The following is a 19,043-nucleotide window of genomic DNA, read 5'->3' as shown; positions in this document are numbered from 1 at the left end:
TGTAGACCAGGCTGGCCTCGAACTCAGAAATCCGCCTGCCTCTGCCTCCCGAGTGCTGGGATTAAAGGCGTGCGCCACCACGCCCGGCTCAGGTTCTAGATTCTTAAGCTTGCACATCATATGTTCCCAAGATTCCAGATTATTAAACTCTAAAACTCTAACGTTGGCCTGATCTTCATCTCAGGCCCTGTAAGATGCTGTGGGTCCAAGTCATGGGTCCTCAGCATCCAAGTCATAAGAGGCTCCAGTTTACTAGGACTAACGAGACACCAAAGTTCTAACCATTTCTAATGCTGGACACCTCTAGGTTCTATGCTGCTTTTTGCCTTTCTAGCACATAATTAAATGTCCAAAAATACATATGTCTAAAAATCTCAAATCTCTAAGCACTATGGATCCAATGTTTTGAGTGTCTAAGATTCTAAAGGTCCACAAGTCTAGAGTATTAGGTACGACTCCAAGGATGGACGCTTGTAGCCATCCTAAGCCCTTTCCCTCCTTAAGCACCTACACTTCCTCCTCTCCTTGTGTGGGGTATACCCCACCTTAAGCCTGTGCGATGCACTGGGAATGCCTGCTTTCCTCCAAGGGATGGGTCATCTCCCCTCATTTGGGGCCATGTTGCCCCTTGAGCCAGTCCCCTATTCCTGTTCTGAAGTGTGGACTCTGGTGCCTCCAGAGAGGCTCAGATCACATAAAACTTTTGTCAGTCACTATTCTGTCTCTTGTGTCCATTCAACTGTGCTACGTCCCCTCCCCCAAGAGATTCGGTTTCCCCACTGTGAAAAGAAAGGCTCCTGTAATCCCAACACCTGAGGGGCAAGAGGATGGAAAGTTAGTTGCAGGCCATTGTGGCTTACATAGAGGGACCCTGACCTCAATAAAAAGAATAAGAAGAGTTTGAGGGACACATGGGAATGTTTTCATTAGTGATAGTAGACATGAACCATGCACATAGACAAATATATACAACCAAGGAAAGTCAGACTCTAAGAAGCCCTGAGGAATACTCCCTCCCTGTCAGAGAGAGAGAGAGAGAGGGAGGGAGGGAGAGATCCCCCACAGGGTCTTACACAAACATTCCAAAGTAACAGACATGTGAATTAGTGCACATGCTCGGGCAAACCTAGCCACAAATGCAAAGGCCCAGTTACGCACACACAGTAACAGAAACATATAAACCCACACTTGTAAATCTGCAAACATCAGCAGGCAGGTACTCACCAGCAATAGGAAGAACCTTTAGTAACTGAGACACAGAACAGCATTACACACACTCAAGAATCCAACACGGTGCACATAAACCCAGCGCTTGAGAGGTATAAGCAGAAAGATCAAGAATTCAAGGTTGACCCTGATTACACAGAGAGATGCAGGCCAGCCTGGGCTACATGAGACTGTCTTAATAAAGAAGAAAATAAATTAACATGCCCAGACCTATGCCCAGACTAGTACAACAGATTCTCACATAGGCAAACATTCAGATTGTTGAGGAAAGATGGACCAGAACACCTCGATCCACAGATGGACAAAGATCGAGTGTTCACTTTTTCCTAGTCTGTGACTACTACCGTTGCAAGAACCCTATGCGGCGCCCGGTCGCCCCCCGGTGGTGATTCCTGAGAACCGGGTACAGTTCAATCCGGGCCACAAAGTTGGTTTTTTTTTTTTTTTTTTTTTTTTTTTCCTTTCAAAAAACAAATCATTGTGGGCAGCTGGGAGGAGAGAGGAAGTCCGACGTGGGCGAGGGGCGGGGTGTCTGGACTGGAACCTCGGGCCCACGTGAGTGTCTGTCCCGCTGCTGAGTGGGTGCTGTGTGTCTAGGTTGCTGTGGTGTGAGCTTGTAACGTGAACGGTCTTAGCTGAGCTTTGTCGCACGATGCTGCATGCTTGTGCCACACCTACACTGCCGTTTGAAGTCTTATCCTGAATTGATGCTTTTGGCCTGTCACGCCTATTCATTTATTGTGGGATGTTTGCGTGTGTCTAAGTAGAGAGTGTTTGTGGCTTTTGTTGGGAGTTAAGGCTATAGATGTCGGTGCACATTTGCGTTGTGCGTCTCGGTGTTATTTCACGAAGTTTTTGTCTTCTGAGCAAAGGGCGACAGGTGTATGGATTAGCACAACCTGTAGTAATTACGGATTCTCCTGTGCGAATTGTTCAGAGTAGACACAGCAAGATTGAGGTTGAGCAACCACGGTTTAGAGGATTCGAGATGGAAAGCCGCGAACTTCTGCAGCTATGCCCAGAGCGGGAAGGCTCTATGGTTGCGTGCAGAGTGGCTTGTCTAGCAACCATAGAGAAAGCGCCCTGGGAGTTTGTGCATCAAAGGGAGGGGTGTGATTTACCACACAACTTTTCTCCCGTTGTTAGCCTAGCCCCTGCTTTCAACCCTTCAGCGCTCTCCAGAACCAATTTTGTTGTTTCTCATAAAGACAACTGGGTTTCTAACAAACGATGAGTAACAGATCCACTTGATTTTCATTCCGTATTATACGCTGCTGTACGGAGAACTTTGAGAGGCAAGCCTCTCAAGAATGGCCAATCTAGTTTGCTTTTCTAAAGCGCTCAAGCTCTGGCAGTGGGGGAATATAACAGTAACTGCGATTGGCGAACAGGTTGTTTTGAAACCGCCCTAACGGCAAGGGGCGGGGCCTCGGTGAATTAATCTCCTTCCGGTTCCCGAAAGGCCACAGGAAAGACGAGGGTTGGCCGGCCTCTTCCCGCCGCATTTGATTGGTTGTGGTGGTTTTACCCGCTTGGCCTCCGCGAGGGGGCGTGAGATGAAGACCAGTTAGAATGTGTTTTACAGAGAGTCTGAGGGAAGCACGGCTCGGAGAGACTGGGCGGTCGTTCTGAGATCTGGCTGCTAATGGCTCCAAGTCGTTACTCCCTTTCCTTCATTTGACTGTACCGCAGCGGGCGCGCGAGCGCTGCCCAATCAGCGCTTGCTCCGCCTCTCGCCTTTTCCCGCCCTCCGCTCTGGCCGCGACTTCAACGTAGGCTAACGCTTCCTCTTAGGCAGCTCCTGAGCCCTCTAGTACCGTTCTTTTGAAAGCCACACTGTGATTGGCTTGGTTCCCGGGCCCGCGCCCGTTGCCCCATGCGCTGACCAATTGAGACTCGTTTTACATCGTACGGTCCGGGCAAGGGGGAGGAGGCGGCGGCGGCCATCTTGAGCCGCCGCCATTGGAGTGGCCCCCCCTTTTCCCCCTTCGCCTCCTGACAGGCAAGGTTTAGGGGGGACAGAGCCCTGGGAGGCCGGGCCAGGCTCGGGGGCCGCCCCGGGGGCCCGGGCCATGGATGTGCGTCGCCTGAAGGTGAACGAACTTCGCGAGGAGCTGCAGCGCCGCGGCCTGGACACTCGCGGCCTGAAGGCCGAGCTTGCTGAGCGGCTGCTGGCGGCGCTAGAGGCCGAGGAGCCCGAAGACGAACGGGAGCTCGAGGCTGACGACGATCCGGGGTTACCTGGGCACAACAACGAGGAGGTCGAGACCGAGGGGGGCTCCGAGCTGGAGGGGACCGCGCAGCCACCGCCGCCCGGGCTGCAGCCGCACCCGGAGCCCGGCGGCTACTCGGGGCCGGACGGACATTGTGAGAGTGCGCGGGGCGGGGGACCGGGGAGCCTGGAGTCCGGGCCGAGGACGGGCTGTGGGACGCGGGAGCTCGACTCCACAGAGATCCAGGAGATGATCTGAGGATCCAGGGATCCTGCCACCTGCCGTTGTAAAGGATCTGCGGCCAGGGCCTCGGGGCAGCCTGAGGGCGGATCCTGCCCTTCGGTGCAAGGAAAACCGTGTGGAGGGGGATGGATTTTATTTTAAGGCGACCAGGGTCCTAGCAGGCGGGCGGGGAGGACTTTATATCCTGGGATTCGGAGACCGGAAATTGCTTTGGGGTTCTGTTTTGTGGCTTTGAGTTGGAAAAAGTCGGAAGAACTAGACGTTTTAGGGAAAGGGGTGTCGGGGGGCGGCGTCTTGGAAAATGAGAGATTCTAGCCGAGCGGTAAGCTGACAGCTTAGGTAGCCATGCTAGCCCACCGTTTGGGCTGGGTCTCAAAAGCTGGATTTCCAGGTAGCGGAAGAATAGCCTAGGGTGCAGGACTGGGAGAATTTTAAGGGTAGAAGATCTTTGCTTTTCCTCATGGATGGGATGAGATCTGCTTAGTGCTGGGGGTGGACTGGCGCTTTGGACCTACGGGTGTCCAAGGCTGGGAAGAGCCTCCCAAAACATGGACTGAACGCTCCAGTGTTTGCCAGGTGGCTTTTTAGGAGGTAATGAAAGACCAGCAGAAGATTTGGAAACCCCTATCCCCAACTCCTACATTTCCTCGAGGTTACAGGGTCCTTGAGGGCGGGTACAACTTGTATGTTTGGTACTGGGAGATTTAGGCTATCTAGTTGGCTTCCAGAGGAGATTTGGGATCTAAATGGTGACAAGAAAGGACAGAATCTTCTCGTGGACAAAGAAACTAGAGGGCCTAGAATAGGGAGGACTCAAGATAGTACTCTGTGGTTTCTGCTGAGTGGCCTTGCATTCTTAACTATGGGTAGTTTTTGAAACAGGAGTTGTGGGGAATGAGTTGGTAACTCTATGGTGGGACGCTTGTGTGTGCCAGGGATCATGTGGCTGGTCTAGCAGGTGTGGGGGAGGGAAGTGTGGAGGGTATGAAAAAGAAAGGAAACCTGTTGCTTTGGCTGGGGGCCTCATGATGAAGCAGAGGGAGTATTCCTTTCCAAGAGAGGACTCCTGAGTCCCCAGAAATAGTTACTTGTATGCTCAGGGAGATGGGGTGCTCAGGGGATATGGGGGAACTTGATCCGCCCAAAGTGTCTCTAGTTAGGATTAGCATCAAAGAGCAGTCCTTTGAGTAAAGGAGACCCTGGTATGAGAGGGAATTTGGAACCAGACACAGTGGTGTCCAAGACTTAGAGTGTTTTTCTGAGAAGGCACTGTGGAGTTTGGAACTAAACAGTAAAAAGAGGGAAAAAATGAGTCCTCAAAAGAGTCTTAGAATTGGCATCTGCTACTCACTTGTTCATAAGAAGTTGGATCCTGTAGAGGGGTCACCCTAGATGTAGAGTGTTAGGGATTACCCCTGTGCTGGCAAGTCTTCCACAGACAATTCCGTGCTAAGAAGGGAGGAGTGGCCTGTGAATGTATCCAGAGCTGAGAAACCCTGGCAAGAAAGGCTTGTGAAAGAGCCGAGAGGATGCTGCGCTTAACCTTGCAAAGGGGTCCTGGGGAAGAGAGTTGGATGCTTCAGAACCAACTGTAGACTTTTTGAAATCAGCAGATCATTCCCCCACTGAGCCTGGTCTCCTTGTAAAATGGGAATGGTAAGACTGTCCTTCTAGAGTTGATAGTCATGAGATTGTGTGTTTCAAGGGCTTCATACAAGGTTGCCTGTCTTTAGAGGAATGTTGTAGAGAGTAAAAAAAGGACCCCAGCCAGCATCATATCCTCTCTAGAGCAGCCTATCCCCTAGTAGGGGCAAGAACACAGGCTTTCTGGGGAAGACATTGTCCTGAGACTGGAGGAGGAAGAATAAATAGTGTGAAGAGGCCTTGTGTTGCAGTTAAGGAGATCCTCTGTCCCTTGACATCATTGTCACTCCACACACACACACACCAACACCAACAAAATCATCTAAGCACCTCCTTCAGGTTCCTTCTCTAGTACTTCCTTCATTCTTGGTAAACAGATACTGTATACAGCAAGCCACATGACTTCTTGCTTTCCTCCCTTTGGGCTGCACCTGGTTTGTGCCCAGATGTATTTGTCCTCTGAGAAAGAATCCAGTTAACAAGTGGCACATTAGTCTCCTTCCTTGTGGTTCTGCCTCGCTGCTCCTGGCACAGCTTCTAGCAGGGCTCTGGAGGTACCCATCAGTATGCTTACCCCAGGGGCAGAGCTACATACTCTCCGTCCTAAGTTCATAACGTTCTGTGTTTGTTTCCGCTGTAATTCTGCTTCTAAGCTTTTCGAGATATTATTCTTCCCCAGGAATATTCTCTGATCTCATCACTGAGCCTTTGACTATGTATCCTTTGAGTTGAGGCTTATCTGTTCCTCACTGGATCTTTCTTGGCTCTTGGTGCTTCACATAAAGTATGATATATAATTTTATAGTGTAAGTGTCTGTCTTCCTAGGCTGGATGCTTTAGTGGGGCAAGTTTATACTCCCGTGTATCCCAAGGCCTGATGTGTGTATGACATGTGTTCCATGAGTAGTTACTATTGCTGTTAACCCTCTTCATCACTTCCTGATCGGAGAGAACACTTTTCCTAGCCAGTCCTAGCTCCAGCTACTTGGGGACCTATTCTTAGTAGTCCTGGACACTGTTATGATCCTGAGGTGTTGTATGCTGCACTGCCTGTGTTAGTGGTACATGCATGAGGCCTCGATTTAATCTACGTCAAAAAGCAGGCCAGGTAGGAATGTTTTACGTCACACATGAGTGGGACTGTTCAGAGAGCTGGTTTTGAAGACTGGGCCATGAAGTGAACTCTAAGCAATGTACTTTAAATAGAGACTAGTGTTACCAGCCCAGTGAAGTGCCTGGTATGTCCTTAGAGTAGCTTCCGTTTCTTTAAGTCTAAGCTCCAGAGTCGAAGCTACTCTAAGGACGTACTGCTCAGAAGTCAAGCCAGACTTACTTCTTTGACTCTACTATCTCTTTTAAACTATAGAGCTTCTTCCTCAGTCAGTTTAGTGCATTCAGTTGTTGCAGACTTTTGAGACACAGAGGACATAGCCTTAGGTAGCTGGGGACACCTACTACCTAAATAGGTTACCATTTGAAGGTGGACTTCCGACAATCTGAGTGAAGGCCGATGTCTTGGTTACAAAAGTACTTTCAAATGCATTCATCTAACTGATTTTTTTTTCTTTTTTAAATCTTAAGATGTCATGGACAATATTACCAGACAGAACCAATTCTACGAGACACCAGTCATCAAACAAGAAAATGAGTCAAGCTATGATAGGAGACCACTAGACATGGAGCCACAGCAGCAAGCATATCACCCAGGTAGGAAGGCTCCCATGCTTGCTCTCTTCTAAGTAAGACCTTGCATCTCGCTCTTCTGGCCTTTGTCCTTCTGGCAAGGTTGGTTGGTTTGTTTAGGTTGAGATTTAGGTTTTATTCTGTTTGTAGTTCAGGGTTTTATTTTTGTTTTGGTTTATTTTTGAGATAGCATCCTTACTAGGTTGTTCAAGTTAGCCTTAAACTCAAAAAGGAGTTGGGACTGGCTTTGTATTCCTGGTCCTTCTGCCTCCATTTCCCTCCCAGTTCTGTTTGGTTTTGAAGACGGCAACACAGTCTGGATTTCACTTACTCTTTTAGGTGTTAGTGCTAGCACCCTAGAGAGTTTAGAGCTGGGTGCTAAGGCTTTAGCCTTAGAGTCTTACAGTGTGGGAGCCAAAAAGAGCTTTCTGAATTCAGTGTGATGCTCCCTCTGTTCTGAAGAATAGTGCTCCAGTAAACACTCATTGGAAAGGGGTTCCATAGCCAGATACAGCTGGAAAATGCAGCATAGCTGTACTGCCTATTAGGGGTTTATTGTTCATTAAAAGTTTAGAGAAGTGTGAGATTGAAACAAACCTCATACTGTATATTTAAACTCAGGATCTTTAAAATGTTCCTATATTATTGCAGAACAGCGTAGGTTTGGGGGCGGGGGGGGGGGGTTGTTTTGGTTTTTTGAGACCTGGTTTCTCTGTGTAGCCTTGGCTGTCCTGGAACTCAATTTCAGGCTGGCCTTGAACTCAGAAATTCGCCTGCCTCTGCCTCCCAAGTGCTGGAATTAGAGACATGTGCCACCATGCCCGGAGAGACCTCATTTTCTATAAGCAGGGAAACATACAGCTTCTTCTCTTTTATGTGAGGGGGTGAGAGGGGCTGACTTGTCTGGGCAAAACTGAGGCTAAAACTCAAGAAATGGACAAGACCAATGTTGTTGATGCATGAGCTTCATTTCTTGCGTGTAAATCTGATAGTTTAGGGGAAGTCCTACTGTTGAAAATGGCTGAACCAACTGTCAATGCTCCATTCCTGGTATGGCGGTAGTTTTTAAAAGAAGTTGATTTCTTTTGAGACAGGGTCTCACTCTAGACCCCAGCTGTTCTAGCTCTTGAGATACTCCTGCTTGAGTCTCCCAGATACCTAGATTACTCATGTGCATCACCATTCCCAGCTCCAGTGCCTTTGCTCGTGAATCTAGTTGATCCTATGTAATGCCATTCTTCTTCATCCACAGAGTAAAATCCCCTGCTTGGTTGGGAGTGTTTCTGTGTGTGTGTGTGTGTGTGTGTGTGTGTGTGTGTGTGTAGAGGGGAGGCTAGGGAAACTGTAGATTTTGACAGACTCTGTCTTGTGAGGTCATTTGGCTGGTCATTGTTGTGGTTTTCTGTGTTGGTACCCAGCACCAGTGGCTTCTTCCGAGTCTGGCCTGTGTATAAGCCATGAAGGCAGCCATCAAAATAACTAAACCCAATCTCTACCCTGGGAAACCAGGAAAATTGACTCAGGGATTGGCTCCATGTGCCAAAGCTAGGGAGTAACTTGAAACAAGCAGGTGAGTAGATATGAGTGAGTCGCATTAGCAGTAGGTGGAGATGGTGCCCACTTAGCACCCTTTCAGAAAGTAGGGCAGCATGCGTCCATAGCTTGTTCTTTTTTGGTCATCTATTCACGGATCTGTCTGACTGGGGCTTTCCCAGGTCCCAGATGTTACCCACCATAACATCTTGTTCAATATGGTGTGGTGAAGTAGGCTGCACTTGGCCTATTGGGCTTTCCAGAAAGTGACTAGAGCCAGAAGAGTTTGCTGTACTCAGTACTCTCCTGACTTCACCTCTTCCCTCCCTTTGTCAGAGAGAAGCTCAGTAAGAATGAGGCATACAGATTCTCTGGTGATAGAGGACAGGGTGGGAGGCACTTTAACTCTTGCTTCTCAGAGTTTACAGGATCTTTATAGTCTCTTAGGGCTCACTCCCTCTCGGTGTAGGCCAAGGTTTCTGTCAGCATTCATGAGCCTTCAGAACCTTAGCCAAAATCTGTTGTCGCACCTTTGGGTCATTTGAGAGATCTGTATTTTGAAAGCCCCCCCCCATCTGAAGGAAGGGTGTTACCTGGCCAGCAGACTTGTCACCCACATAGCCTCATATTATTCTGGCCTCCTTGGCTCACTCATAGGCCTCTTAGAGCTCAACCCTTCAGTGTCGTCCCAAGCCTGCCTGCATCAAAAGGAGTTAAAGGGGTAGGAGAAGTGATAACCCAAGGTTCCCCAGTGCCTTGACTCCTGATTCGTCTGACAATAGAACTGAAGACAGAAATGAAGCAAGAAGCCCCACCCAGCTTCCTCCCCCCTGAAGCCTCACAGCTCAAGACAGACAGACCGCAATTCCAGAATCGAAAGAGGCCCTTTGAAGAGAATCGAGGCCGTGGGTACTTCGAGCACCGAGAGGACCGAAGGTGAGTACATGTGACAGTAGCCACTTGTTCTCATAAGTGAGAGCTCAGTGAGTGGGGTGGAGTAGTGGTCTCTCTTCCCTGGTATTCCTTCCTTACTGGTTGCCAGATCGAACTCTCAAGCTTTGATCCTTCCTCCCATTCCTCCCTGCTTATTCTCTGCAGAGCAAATGCCGGACTTAGATTTTACTTTTAAGATGCCAGTCTATATCTTTAGCCTTTCCGTACTGCTTCTGGGCTATGCAGTGTCTGTCCTGGTGGGTTGCTTTGTTTGTTTCTTGTTTTTCCTTTAAGACCAGGTCTCACTATGTAATTCTAACTGGCCTGAAACTTGCTATGTCTACCAGGCTAGCCTTAAACTCATAAAAATACTCTTGCTTCAGCCTCTATTCCTGGCTAGTGCCTGATTCTTATTGGCCAGTCTGTATCCCTTCACTTGAATGCTACTTCCTGACCTTCCCTGGTACTGAATCCTGAGGATACTGAAGCACAGTGCACAGTGGGCTTGCCTTCTGCTTTCCGGTGTAGGATCGGGGTAGACTCTTACCACAAGTAAGTCACAAGTTCATAGAGTGAGCAAGATAGAAGTTTTGGGAGCTCACTAGGAGTGGCCACTTGTCTGGCCATTCTCCTTAATCTATGTAAGAAAAGGACTAGGGGTCTGGGTATAACTCAGTGGAGCCCTGGCACATGTGAGGTTCTGGGTTCTACCTCTACCATGGCCGAGGAAAAGAAAGAATGTGGCTCTCATGAGACAGTAACTAAGATCAGGACAAGGAACCTACGTCAGAGGACTTGTTCCTCCTCCCACACAGCAAAGCAAAGGCCAGGCGCTGCTTGCTGGTGGCAAGCAGAGGAGAGATATCAGCTCCCGTTTGGAACTGTCAGGGAAAGTTTGCTAGGATACACTTCAGATGACTTTAATTTCAGCACTCAGGAGGCAAATCCCTGTGTCTTCAAGCCAGCTAAGGTTATGTTGAGAAGCCCTGTCTTTAAAAACAAACAAACAAACAAACAAATCCTGGACCAGTAGGGCTAGAAGGGGACTTCCCTAAAGGGTCACCTGCTGTAAAGAGTGTCAGCAACATCCAAGCTGAGTGCCAGGTGTTGGGCTCAACCTTTGTCTGTTACTCCTGTATAGCAGAAATCAATGAGTTAACAAAATTCTTTTTTTTTTTTAAGTGTTGTAGAAAGATACCTTGTTCATAATTAAGGACACTTTAAAAAGAGCAAGAGGCTGAAAAAGTGGGTCATTTCATATCTTTTCAGATAGAGGATTTTAAGAAGCCTAATACATGGGTACATTTCGGTTACTGCAGTTTGTCCAGACCCTTGCCGTTAATGTTCCAACTTGAGTTCTGTGGCCTCCCCTGAGCACTCACTCAGTGAGGGCAGCAGTTCACAGAGTGCAGAGAGTCCTAGGCTGTGAGAAAGGAAGGTCTGAAAAGGCTCCTTGAATGATTCTATTGCCCATCTTTAACAGAGTAGTCCATTTGTCCTTTTTATATGCTGAGAGCTAATGCTCACTGCCCTCGGCAAGTATTTGGTAACCCTGGGAAGAAATGGTGCTCCAGAAAGCTGTTGGGAGTCACTTGTAAATCTCAGCAGAAACTTTTCATTTGCACTCCTCCATCTGTTACATGACTGACCCCTCTTTCCAACACAGGGGCCGTTCTCCTCAGCCTCCTGCTGAAGAGGATGAAGATGACTTTGATGATACACTTGTTGCCATTGACACATGTGAGTGCTGAAAGGACCCATCTGATTCTGCCTTCTGACCTCTGTCATCCCTTTCTAGCACTATCTAGAGCGAGCCCAGCAATGCTCCCGAGCCAGGGCACTGGTGTGGAGACAGGCCAACTGTGGGGCCCTAGGCAAGCTGTTCTGCTTCTCCTTGCTTCTTTACAAAGGAAAGTAATGCTGCCTCCCTACCTCCAGATGCCCAGCAAGACTCCCAAGACAAGGCTGCAAAAGAAATATGAAAGCCTGTGCTGCGCTGTGCACAGGGGGGCTTGTCTCTAGTCAGGGGAATCTGAGTGCTGCTGGAGAAACTTAACTCTTTGACAACCAGCTCGCCAATTTCCATTAGCTGCTCACGTTCCTAGTGAAACCTATGCCACTTTGTCCTTTGAGACACTGGCCTTTTATCTGTCCTCCAGCACATGAGTGACTTTGCCTTGACTGTACATCTAACCACCCAGGAATTATTATGGAGGACCTCGACTACTGAAGTCAGTCTATGGTAGAGCCATTGAGTCTGTTTTCACATATTCCCAGAAGTCTGCTTTGGCTCTTAAGAACAGTGTATTTTATTAACATATCAAATGTTTCTTTAGATAGCTCATGTTTATAGATCGCTGGCTGTGTGTTTTGGTGAGAGATGAAGACAGACAATTTCTCTTCTCTCAAAAACTACTAAGACAGCTAACCATTTCTGAAAGTGTTGGGTAGCAGTGGTCCACAAGCCAACACTAAATGCTGATGTATTGACAGTGAATTTCAGCCTGCCAAGAAATGAGAGCACCTTGTGGGCAGGATGGTCAAGAAAGGATTCCCTACAGTTGTGGCTGGCTCTTTCTGAATGCCAGGTGTGGGTCAGGTCAGATATTCATACCAGAGCTGGGTACAGAAATCTGCAGTCAGCACTGAGGGTGCTAGGGTACTCTGAGTATCCTGAAATCTCAGTGTGAAGGCTGCTAAACCTCTCTCTAGGTTGTGGCACATTATCTTCAAAGGTGTTTACTACAGATTCTGAGGGATTGCTGAAGCCTATCCTTGAACCCCACACATCAGCCAATTGTCTGGGGTGGGGTTTTTTTTGTTTTTTTTGTTTTCTTCACAGATAACTGTGACCTGCACTTCAAAGTGGCCCGAGACCGGAGTAGTGGCTATCCATTGACGATTGAGGGCTTTGCATACCTGTGGTCAGGAGCCCGTGCCAGCTATGGGGTCAGAAGAGGGCGTGTGTGTTTTGAAATGAAGGTGAGTGGGAGAGATAGACACAAAAGACAGAAATCAAGTCTATCCTTTGTAGTAGCCTGTCACCAGCCAGCTACCTTGATCAAAGCTGTGACTGCAAGTGATTGGTTTGAACTTAGACGATGTTCAAGCAGACAAAAGTATGATGAACTGCCATGGTCTAACTGTCTCAGAAAAGTAGGACAATTATATTCTTTTCTGAGGTGAGATTTGCGGCAGGTAGTACAGAGCCTAACAGTGATGTTTGTGAAATGGGCAAAGGGGTTGTCTCAAAGAACAGACTCTAGGGAGATGGCTTAGCAAGTCAGGGCACTTGCAGGCACAGCTGACAACCTGTATTCAGTCTTCTTAGCCATGTGGTGGAAAGAGAGGATCAATTCCCGAAAGTTGTTCTCTTGACAAGCATACAGCTATGCATAACTATGTAAGTGTAGTTCAAAAAAGAGTAAGCTCAGATACCACTGCTTTAAAGGGAAGCTAGAAGGAAGCTGGGTGAAGAGCTGCCCATATTGCCCATTACTAGATAGAGTTCCATGTTGGGGTATGAAAACAGTGCATGTTTGTGTGAAGCAAGAATTCAGTTTGCAGGGTGTAGAATTAAAGACAGAAGTCACTAGCGTGTCCTTTCTGTGGGTCCCTCCTCCCCAAGGTCACATATATGTTAACAGTTTTGGGCTGGGGGTATAATGCTTGGAGGAAGTGCATGTTTAAGGAAGTAAGTCCCCAGCATTAGGGATAAAAATTCTTGTGTGTTCTTTGTATATCCAAACTTATTTATGATAGTATCTATGGAGTCCTTGACACACAGCCAGTGCTGAGCATTTCATGTGGATCATCTCCATTAATCCTCACAGTGTTAACATGAAATAAATAGTCTCACACCCCAGCCTCAAGGTGCAGTGGGCACAGGTTCATTTTACTGACTGGCACCATCAACTGAAGACACGGAATTTAAAGTACCAGTTAAAGAAATACTGTCTGGGGCTGGTGAGATGGCTCAGTGGGTAAGAGCACCCGACTGCTCTTCCGAAGGTCCGGAGTTCAAATCCCAGCAACCACATGGTGGCTCACAACCATCCGTAACAAGATCTGACTCCCTCTTCTGGTGTGTCTGAAGACAGCTACAGNGACTCCCTCTTCTGGAGTGTCTGAAGACAGCTACAGTGTACTTACATACATATAAATAAATAAATCTTAAAAAAAATAAAAATAAATAAATAAAAATTAAAAAAAAAAAAAGAAAAGAAATCCACCTGCTTTTGCCTCCTGAGTGCTGGGATTAAAGGCGTGAGCCACCACGCCCGGCTAGGGTTTTTTTTTTAAAGACAGAGTTTCAGATGGGCATGGTGGTGCACGCCTTTAATCCCAGCACTTGGGAGGCAGAGGCAGCCGGATTTCTGAGTTCCAGGCCAGCCTGGTCTACAAAGGGAGTTCCAGGACAGCCAAGACTTTATAGAGAAACCCTGTCTCAAAAAAACCAAAAACAACAACAACAACAACAAAAGACAGGGTTTCTCTGTAGTTCTGGCTGTCCTGGAACTCACTGTGTAAAACAGGTTGTCCTTGAATTCAGAAATCCTCTGGCCTCTGCCTCTGAAGGATTAAAGTGTACACTATCATACCTAGCTAACAGATAATTTTTTTTTTAAAGACTAAAATGGCGTGGGTCAGAAGAGCTGGCTCAGTGGTTGAAGGTTAAGTGCACTTCCTGCTCTTGCAGAGCAGCTAGGATAAGTTTCCAGCACCTGCAGAGCAGCTAGGATAAGTTTCCAGCACCTGCAGAGATCTGATGCCTTCTTCTGACCTCCAAAAGCACTATGGACATACAAAGTGCTCATGAGAAAACAAACAAAACACTCATATACATACAATTAAAATCTTAAATCAGATTTATTTATTTATTTGAGACAGAGTTTCTCTTAATAACCCTGGTTGTCCTGGAGCTCACTCCATAGACCAGGCTGGCCCCATACTCAGATCTACTTGACTCTGCCACCCCAGTGCTGGGATTTAAGTGTGGTAATTGGGGGCTGGAGAGATGGCTAAGAATACTGACTGCTCTTCCAAAGGTCCTGAGTTCAAATCCCAGCAACCACGTGGTGGCTCACAACCATCCGTAATGAGATCCTATGCCCTCTTCTGGGGTGTCTGAAGACAGCTATAGTGTACTTACATATAATAATAATAATAATAATAATAATAATAAAGTGTGGTAGGTAGTTAGCCAGGCAGTGGTGCCACACAACTTTAATCCCAGCACTTGGGAGGCAGAGGCAGGCGGATTTCTGAGTTCAAGGCCAGCCTGGTCTACAAAGTGAGTCCCAGGACAGCCAGGGCTATACAGAGAAACCTTGTCTCGAAAACACAAAACAAAAAAAAAGAAATACTGTCAAATTGTATGGCCTTGTTATTTCATAGATATAGATATATGAAAAATGTCTGAAAGTCAGTAGAATGTGGTATCTTCCTAAGGCTACAAACCAGTTCTAGTAGATATAGATAGCAGGTAGCCATCATGATGTAATTAGATCCCACAAAGTATGGAATTAAAAAGCAGACAGTGTCCTGTGCTGTGTCCCTATCCTTTCCATGTAAAGGAAGTTTTGGGGAGAGCGTGGCAACACAGGTGTTACGGATGCTTTCATTCCCCACTTTTGTCTCTTGCTGCTTCTGTTACTTTCTGTGGTGCTTCAACATTTTCCCATACTCTCACCTTAGTCTTGCCTCTTCCTTTTAATTTGTTTTGTGGTGGCCTGATTGTACCATAATGTACCTGGTTCCTTATTGATGGTTTTCTTCCTGGCTTTTATAAAAAGAATGCTGTGTTCAGTGTCCTTTTAAGCTTACATTTACATACATGAACCCTGGGGTGATCTAGAGGTACCAGGTTACAAAGCATGTGCACTTCAACTCTCATGTTTTTATGATGCTGTAGACCCAGCCTCAGGCCTGCTATGCAAGTGCTTGCTTCAGTGACAGTTTATTTCCCCTGCAGCAAATATTGAAACTGCAAAGGGGAGTTGTATATCTGTCTATCCATCCATCCTATCTAGGCAAGATCTCACTGGCCTAGGCTGCCCTCAGCCTCACTGTGTAACTTAAGCTGGCCTCAAATTGTGGCAATCTTCCTGTTGCTGCCTCCTCAGTGCTGAGATTAAGGGCATGGACCACCATTCCAGCTCTATCACTGTTAATTGCCTGATACACTTACTTCCTACATTGCCTCATAACCCACCAGCTTTAAGAGAATCCATCCTGAGCATTCTTGTGTTCTGTCGTCAGATCAATGAGGAAATCTCCGTGAAGCATCTTCCATCTACAGAGCCTGACCCCCACGTTGTCCGTATTGGCTGGTCCTTGGACTCTTGCAGCACTCAGCTAGGTAAGATGAGGTCAGCCAGGCAGTCCTCATTAGAGAGTGATAGCCCCTGACCCTGGATTCTCAGGACTCCTAAGCTGCTCTTCTCAGTATCGATTCAACACACACCTACTGGGGGGATGGGGGGGGCAGGTGCACCTGTTAATTTCGTGTTACTGCCTGGCTTTAGGCAGACTAAATTCAACTGAAACCTGTCGGAAACAACTCTTTTGGCGTTTTTCCCCCAGAGTTAATTCTTCAACGTTGTCTTTTACCAGAGAGTCCAAAATTCTCTTTGAGAACTGTTCCCTTTATTTGAAACCATTTCTACCCTCACACCATACTGAAATAAACTTGTAAGCCCTGCTCTTTATAATATGCTGTCTAGAGTAGAGCTTAGAGTGAAAGCGGAAGAAGCAGGGGCTGCCAGGCCCAGTGACCGGCTTTTGCACATTGCTTTTGGTTTTTATGCATGCTCAAAGGGGGTCATGTTGTGAACTTTTATGTACTCTGGTTTCTTTTAATATGTAATGGGCCAAATTTTGGAAATAAGTATGGTTTCTTGGCCAGTGCATAATTTTCCATTCTGTAGCAATTTCTTTTTTTTTTTTTTTTTTTTTCCTGTTGTAGGTGCTGGGAGTAGAGCCCAGGGCCTCACAAAAGCTAGGCAATTAGTTGCTCTGCCACTGACCACATCCCAACCCTATTGTATTTATTTAACAGGTTTCCTTTTGTGGCTTGTTTAAATTAATTTCATGGTTTTGCTTGAGTTCCTAGTCTTGTAATTACTTCACCGCTTTAGAAAATCCTTAAAAGTAGTATTGAGGTTAGTCCTCAGCACACACACAGAGTGATACAGCAGGTCAAAAGGCTGGTAAGGACAGGTGACGGCCCAGCCAGGAAGAGCACTTGGTACACAGGCCTGAGGAAGACCTGTGTCAGTAAAAATGGAAGAAGAGAACTAACTCTGCAAGGTTGTCATCCTCTCTGTACATGCCTACCCTCACAAAATAACTGCTACTTTTTATTTTTATATGTAGTAGCATTCTTTTAAGAATCATGGGTCCAGGGCAGCACTGGCTGTTGTTCTTCCAGAGGACCAAGGTTCAATTCCCAGCAACCACGTGTCAGCTCACAACTGTAATTCTAGTTTTAGGGGATCTGGTACCTTACAGTCATACATACAGGAAAAACACCAGAATCATTTGCATCCTTAAAACACACAACCAAAAAAGTGTTTGCTGTTCTTACAGAACACACAGGTTTGGTTCCCAGCCTCTGCACCAGGTAGCTCTCAAACACCTGTAACCTAGTGTTTGAGAGGATCTGGTGCCCGCCCTCCAGCTTCCAGGTACCTGTAACCAGAAGGCGCACATAAATTCAGGCAGGCACACGTACACATAGGTCAAAGTGTCTAAAAGTCTTTAAAAGAAGAGTTCAGGAATCCCAGCTCCTAGGGTGTGGAGGCAGAAAGATAAGAGTTTGAAGATAGACCTGGCTCTTTAATGAGTTTGACGCTACCTGGGGCAATGTGAGACCCAATCTCAACAAAATATAAAGAAAAAGAATCATAGATCAGAGCCAGGGGCAATGATAAATTCCTCAGTCCTAGCTGTAACCAAGGAGGTTGAGAATGTTAAGCCAGCCTGAGCATTCTGCAAGACCTAGTCTAAAAATACAGGCCATCTCATTTTATTTTTTTCTTAGTTTTGAAATACTAAATACTGTGGCCAGGCATGGTGTCATATACCTTTAATCCCAGTACTTGGGAGGCAGAGGCAGGTGGACTTCTGTTAGTTTGGGGCCTGCCTGGTCTACAAAGTGAGTTCCAGGCCAACAAGGGCTACACAGTGAGACTTGTCTCAAAACAACACAGTAAAGAAAATGACTTTGTCTTCAGATTTAAAGTATATGGCAGCTTGAAGGTGTTAAGTCAGTCCATCAAAGATTTAACCTGCCTGTGCCTTCCTTCAGGTGAAGAGCCTTTTTCCTATGGTTATGGAGGCACAGGGAAGAAGTCTACCAATAGCCGCTTTGAAAACTACGGAGACAAATTTGCTGAGAACGATGTGATTGGCTGCTTTGCGGTGAGTGCTGGCAGCCTGTGGGAATTGGCAGGCCAGGTGCCTGACTGTAGACTTTTTTAGGATACCTGTATCCTTTGTCTACATTCATTCAGCCACTATCTCCATGTGTTACTGTCTCTTCTATAGGTTGATAGTGTCTCCTCCAGAGTAGGGATCACTGATTCTGTGAGATTCTGCCATCCTTGTCATTATGCAGAACTGACTGATGGTATCATGAAGATTTGGGGACTTAAGTCTACACAACTCCCTCTGTCTGTGGTTACCACAATGACTTTTCTAATCAAACTTAGGAAACAACCACTGTGCTTTCAAAAGGCATTGTGTTAGCTTTTGGCCCCCATTGGCCACCTTATCTTCCAAACTATTTTTTTTTTAACCTGACCGTAGTTGAGCTGACATCCCATCGTGCACTGCCTTCTAGACTAGCAGAAGCCTAAGGTGGAGGGTGCCTGTGCTGCTGCATTAGTTCTGTACAACAGTGAGCAGCAATCACTGGCTCTGGGGCCGGACTTGCTGAGCTCAGTTCTTGCTCTGAAGCTCACAGCCCCAGACAACTTCCCTGTCAGTCTCCTTTATACTTCGCCCTTACCTCTTGTGTTCTCACCCTTTACAAGCACTTAGAATGTTAGGTGGCACGTCGTAGCACCCCTTCGTACAGTTAGTGTTGGTGATTACAATCAGCCATGCAGACTGTGTCATGAGGCCCCAGAGGAAGGAGCGGCCCAAAGGATTCATCCTCAGGCTCGTCTCTTCTGCCCCTACTTGTTCACATAACTCCTTTTTTAAAAGTTCCTTTTTTTTTTAACTTGGAAAATGACTTCAAACTTAGAGACACTGGGGGAGCAGCTCAGCTGATAGAGTGCTTGTTGCGTACACAGTGCCCTGGGTTTGGTCTATGTTGTCACATGAGACTGGCTACAGAGACAACTATAAGCCTAACTCTCAGAAAGTAGAGACAGGAGGGTCGGAACTTCAAGGACATTCTCGGTTACATAGTTTAAGATTAGCCTAGGCTATATGAAACTCAAAAAACAAATCAATAAAAATTTTTAAAAAGAGCCGGGCGTGGTGGCGCACGCCTTTAATCCCAGCACTCGGGAGGCAGAGGCAGGCGGATTTCTGAGTTCGAGGCCAGCCTGGTCT

At 46.9% G+C, this 19,043-nt stretch overlaps 1 protein-coding gene across 3 annotated transcripts in view; it reads left to right on the top strand.

Annotated features, from left to right (window-relative positions):
- Positions 1-1,727: 1,727 nt before the first annotated feature.
- Hnrnpul1 (heterogeneous nuclear ribonucleoprotein U like 1) overlaps positions 1,728-19,043 on the top strand; it is a 35,474-nt gene continuing 18,158 nt past the window's right edge. The window contains exons 1-7 of one of the 3 annotated variants that reach the window (XM_029479379.1): positions 1,728-1,782; positions 6,909-7,034; positions 9,326-9,479; positions 11,143-11,216; positions 12,319-12,458; positions 15,738-15,837; positions 17,788-17,900. In XM_029479379.1, the coding sequence (XP_029335239.1) occupies positions 6,914-7,034; positions 9,326-9,479; positions 11,143-11,216; positions 12,319-12,458; positions 15,738-15,837; positions 17,788-17,900 (702 nt within the window). In that variant the 5' untranslated portion in view covers positions 1,728-1,782; positions 6,909-6,913. Of the gene's footprint in view, positions 1,783-2,700; positions 3,595-6,908; positions 7,035-9,325; positions 9,480-11,142; positions 11,217-12,318; positions 12,459-15,737; positions 15,838-17,787; positions 17,901-19,043 lie in introns of those variants that run through there. The other 2 variants (XM_021166021.2, XM_021166023.2) reach the window with 2 other exon arrangements.

Source organism: Mus caroli, chromosome 7, assembly GCF_900094665.2.
Source record: "Mus caroli chromosome 7, CAROLI_EIJ_v1.1, whole genome shotgun sequence".
NCBI lineage: Eukaryota > Metazoa > Chordata > Mammalia > Rodentia > Muridae > Mus > Mus caroli.
The sequence above is the reverse complement of the archived record's forward strand: the minus strand, read 5'-3'. Positions and strand labels throughout refer to the sequence as shown.